Genomic DNA, 5100 nt, shown 5'->3' with positions numbered 1-5100 from the left:
AAACCTGTTGTAATCGTTTACAACAGACTTGTAAACGATTACGCGAGCTGATTCTGTGTTTTGGACACAAAGTTGACCACAGGGAGCCATGTTTTTGTTCACAGCGGACCATGTTTGAAGTTTCTGATGTATAACAGCCTTAGAACTTATTTGGTATTTTTTATTGGTGTGAGAGATGTTCTAATGAGTTGTTTATACTAGTTGGGTATGCAAGGACAAAACCTTGTTCAGTCCAAACAAGACCTATCTTCAAGTCATGAAAAAACTGATGCAGCATAAAAACCTGTTGTAATCGTTTACAACAGACTTGTAAACGATTACGCGAGCTGATTCTATGTTTTGGACACAAAGTTGACCACAGGGAGCCATGTTTTTGTTCACCGATATTGGGTGGTTAATATTACAGATACATCCATTAATGTGCACTTCTATTGTAATATCATGGCGATGGTGCTGAACCTCGAACACAAGAACGTCTCCTTCCTTCAAGCCATATTCACTGCAAAATTCTCTCCATCCTTTTCCAAACTTTGTTGAATTCCTAGTATGTGAAACCAAAACCTTGCACCAGATGCCCTCCTTATGACCAAGAAGCACAACCTCTGTTAAGGCATTGTTCCTGATTGCATTCCCAAAATTTGTGCGTAAGTCCTGAATATCAACATATATGAAATTAATGTATTTTATTGATGAGGAGTATTTATGTTAACTTGAACAATTGCATACGTACCAAATGACTTGCTTGACATTGTGATTTGGTCAATTTGACAGGGAATAAGGAGGACTCAAGATCATAAGTGGACATACGAATGAAATATTCCCTACTAGTGTTGGTGCAAGGACCAAAATAAATTACAATGTTGAAATGGTTGTGACCCAAATATTGGAAGGTGATGTGCGCATCATCAAGTCTGTCATGGTAAACGTCTTACATCGATGTCCATCCGGTTGTAATTCTTGGATGTAATGTGTTCATGTTATACGTAACGTAGTGCATTTGTCCATGATTGTCCAACAACGTCCACGTACTTCCTAAATCATTTTCGTACGCCGCAACAAAATGCCTATCGACATAGCCAAAATCCTGCAGAGGTAGGTGTGAAAATAAGAGTAATTTAATTGGAGTATAAGCAATAGAAGATATTTACCAAATGTTTGAGGTGGATGGTGCTAAATTCCCACAAGATGGTTGACGTTTGCGCATTTGATGATGAAGCCATTCGTTCCAAAATAAAAAAATCACGTGTTGTGTTTGTCTTTGTTAACTACAATGAAACCTCTCACAAATTTATAGCCAGATATGTTCTTCCTTCCCCTTCTAGAGAACCGTTTTGGTCAAACAAGTGTATTAAATTTTGTGCAAAAAATTATATTTAAGTTTGAATGCCTTTATCAAAATGTTGGTGCTTTGAATGGGCTTTAATGTACCATTAATGTAGTCCACAGATTTTCCAAGTAAATTAAAAGTGGTCAAACATAGGAACCAAACGGTCTTGGAACTTAAATAATTGTACCAGTCAATTCTTGGAGTCCATGAAATATTAAAAAATATGATTTACGAGAATGGTAATTAAATTGGAATTCAAACATAGTCAAACATTTTTTCTCAGACCAAAGTTCTTAAATGTAATCGTTTACAGTTTCATCGTAAACAATTACGCAAGTGGAATTTAAATTTTTTTGAGAAAGTCATTCTGCAAGTAACACATATCATAAGGAAGGGGAACATAGTCTGCAAATGAACCTTTTTGATACTACTCCATTAAAATTGTCCTTAAAAGCAACATAACAGAAATTGGTTTCATTCAAACCTTGGTAACCACAATTTTGGTTAATAAAAAAACATCACAATACTAAAATAAACACTTACTAATGGACATGAAAAGACTATTAAAGTTCATGATTTGAACAAAGAAAGATAAAGAACCACATCTCAAGGTTGAGGAGCATTATCAAAGCGCATGCGGAGGTGCTGCAGTTCTTCCTCCATGCTCCCAATGGCCGTGTCGATGTTTCCAAATTGTGTTTGAAAGTTGTCAAATATTGTTGCCATCGTCGTGTCCATTTTATCAAAACGTGTTTGTATTCCATCCAATCTAGTACAGACAAAAGTCTGCAATTGATCTATGTGGTTCAGAACATCATTTAGTGTTGTAGAACAATTGCCTTCATCATTATCTTCATCCTCTATGCCTTCATCTTCAACGTTGGGGGGATTTTCTTTTTGAACCCACTCTCCCTCTCCATTTTGCACATAACCAAATGACCGTATAGTTTCATATCCCATCTTTTTCCTGAACTTAATTTCTGTGACAGGATCATTGTTATAAGGAACTTCAAAGCGTTCCAAGAACATTGTTATCAAATGTGGATAAGGTAGTTTGGCGTTGGCCTTTAATGCCTTTTTCATCTTGTACCTGATAAGATGTCCCTAGTTAATTTCCACCGCATTGAAAAGGGCCCAAATCAGCATAATATCCTCTTCAGTTGCCTGTCCAATGTTGGTGGAGCGAGGAATTAATATCTTTGTAAGCACGTAATGAAGTATCCTATGTTGTACCTTCATTTGCCCTGCAGTTAATCTTGGTTGTATTTCAGCATCATGTCTACGGACAAATTCCCTAGTAGTTAGGGAATCATAGTGTTCTTTCCAGTCATCGAGAAGTCGTCCTTCAAAACGAACACCATAGGAGGGGAGGGAAGTAATCTCATTAAAAATTTTATGGCTAATTTTTATTTTGACCCCTTTGACTTCTGTTCGAATAACAACCGTATCAGAAATGACCATGTTGTTGTAAAACACTCTTACTAATTCTGGGTAGAAAGAAGATCTCAAACAAACAAAATCCTTTAGTCTAGCATCACACAATATCTGATAGAATTGGAAATTTGATTCTTCGAAGTACTCCACGTATAAGAATTTTCTTTCTAATACTTCTCGATTGACAAAATGGTTAGCAAATTTCCGTTGTTGTTCTTCAGTGGAGAATAGGTCATTGACTAGTACTGGTGAGGACGCTGGTGGGGATGGTGTCGGACTGCGTTGTCGGCGACGGCCACCGCCAATGGAAGAAGATGACTTTTGTTTCTTCTTAGCACGGTCACCCATTGTCGTATTGTTAGGGTTTTGATTTGGATATTAATGACGGTAGGGTGGGTATATGTAGGAAGTGATGTGTAAGTTGAACAAATCAGAAATGATGAAGTGGCAAACGTGGGTAGTTAATTTCATGGGGCAATAAATTGTATTTGGTGAACGTGGGGACACGACGTTGAACAGAGTACATTTATGTCCTGCCATGGTGTTGTAATCGTTTACACCCACCTAGTAATCGATTACTATTACTGCTGACAGCAAGGACCTTAAATCACTCCTGATTCAAGCAGTTTAAAACACAAACAAGTATAGTAACACCAGATGAAAGTTGTTAATTCATAATAGTCAATTGTCACATTTTCTAACATAGTAATAAGTATTCCTTAACAAAGAAATGAATTTTTTTTTTTACCTTTAACAACTTCTATACATCAAACAATATTGTCATCAAAGTTGCTCTGCACAGCATTTAACAACGACATAAATCCAGTTTGATTCATGTTGGATTGTTACGATACTTCGTAGCATTCGTAACTTTGGGATCCAAATTGCAAGAGCTCCTCAGTTTGTCCTACATTAGGTAATCTTGTCCCCTAAATGAACACATTTATAATTACCAAAAATGTGACAAAAAACAAATATTAGATGCGCAAAAATACATCTCAAATACTCACACATTCTTCAACGGATGTTCTTGAAGTCTTTTGAGTGGATGCACTTTTCCCTTTTTTGGTCTGTTTCTCAACAGCTGACTTCATCCTGTTGGTGCGTGGTCGGCCCTTCCGTTTCACTGCTATAGGACTACGGACAAGTAAATCAACACTTTCACCAACGGTTTCGGGTATGGAACTGGGAACCACATTATCATAACGCAATTTGCCTCCATCACTGACTATGTTATTTGTCAACATTGAACTGCATCCAAATTTTTTACGAAGCAATCGAAGTTCTTTCTCCAACTCATTACAAACAGGTTCTGACTCACATGCAACCTCAACAATTTCGTAGAATGTTTTGCACAAACTCTGGTATCTTTGCATGGTAGGTTCAAGATTGGAATTAATATTTGCTACTCTAATCAAAGTGTGTCTCCTCCGGATATTCTTGCTCCACCTCCGAAGGACGTATTTTGATGGCACACTACAAACATCTTCCTGCCCAAAAACCAAAAGGGAATGGCGGCAAATGATTCCCCTAAACTCAAACAGTAAGCACGAACAGGTGATATGTTTGGTAATTGGATCAAATTCAACTTTATGAAATTTATCTACACATTTGCCCTCCCACATCCGCTCCTCTTTAACTGTATAAGTGTTTAAGATGTTGTCCTTAACAATTTCTTTGATGAAACAGTTCATCCTTGACCTAAACTCCGTTTGAACTTCTTCAAACTTTGAATGTGTGTACTCTTGTTGAAATTGTCTCTCTATAGGTGACTGAGAGCCACATCCAACCGTGGTGTTAAGGGAGGAGAAATCGCCTTGGATTTCTTTTTGGGCTTTAACTCTTAGGGCATTGTCATATTGAGCGACAAATTGTTGAAAGGTTGTGCTTGAATTTATAAATCCATCAAAAAACGCATTCATCCCCTCACTTTTTTGAGTTGTTGACATGCCTGCCCAAAAATAGTTCCTTACGAAACAAGGGACCCATTTTTGTTTCTCGTCGTACATAGTGCATAACCACTCATTCTGAAACAATCCATGTCTGCTCAGTAGTGCTTTCCAACCACTTTCAAAATCCTCTGGACTACCACAATCATAGACAAGCTTGTTAATAGCACTTTTGATATGATTATATTCTTTATAAGCGCTAAATTTTTCTGGCAACTTCTTCATTATGTGCCATAAACACCATCTATGCCTAGTATCTGGAAAGACTTGTTCAATGACATTCGTCATTGCCCTACATTGATCAGTTATAATCCCTTTTGGGGCTTTATTACTGTTGGCTGCAAAACCAACGGCAAGTGCACCGGTCGCAGCGTAGCAAGTGATAAATAT

General features: G+C 37.4%; 1 protein-coding gene across 1 annotated transcript; it reads right to left on the bottom strand.

Annotated features, from left to right (window-relative positions):
* Positions 1 to 3759: 3759 nt before the first annotated feature.
* LOC106760866 (protein FAR1-RELATED SEQUENCE 5-like) lies at positions 3760 to 4998 on the bottom strand. The gene has a single exon (XM_014644306.1). It carries the CDS (start codon positions 4996 to 4998, stop codon positions 3760 to 3762), a length of 1239 nt encoding a protein of 412 aa, XP_014499792.1.
* Between the last annotated feature and the right edge of the window lie 102 nt (positions 4999 to 5100).

The sequence above is a fragment of the Vigna radiata genome, chromosome 1 (genome assembly GCF_000741045.1).
Source record: "Vigna radiata var. radiata cultivar VC1973A chromosome 1, Vradiata_ver6, whole genome shotgun sequence".
In the NCBI taxonomy this organism is placed as follows: Eukaryota; Viridiplantae; Streptophyta; class Magnoliopsida; order Fabales; family Fabaceae; genus Vigna; species Vigna radiata.
The sequence above is the reverse complement of the archived record's forward strand: the minus strand, read 5'-3'. Positions and strand labels throughout refer to the sequence as shown.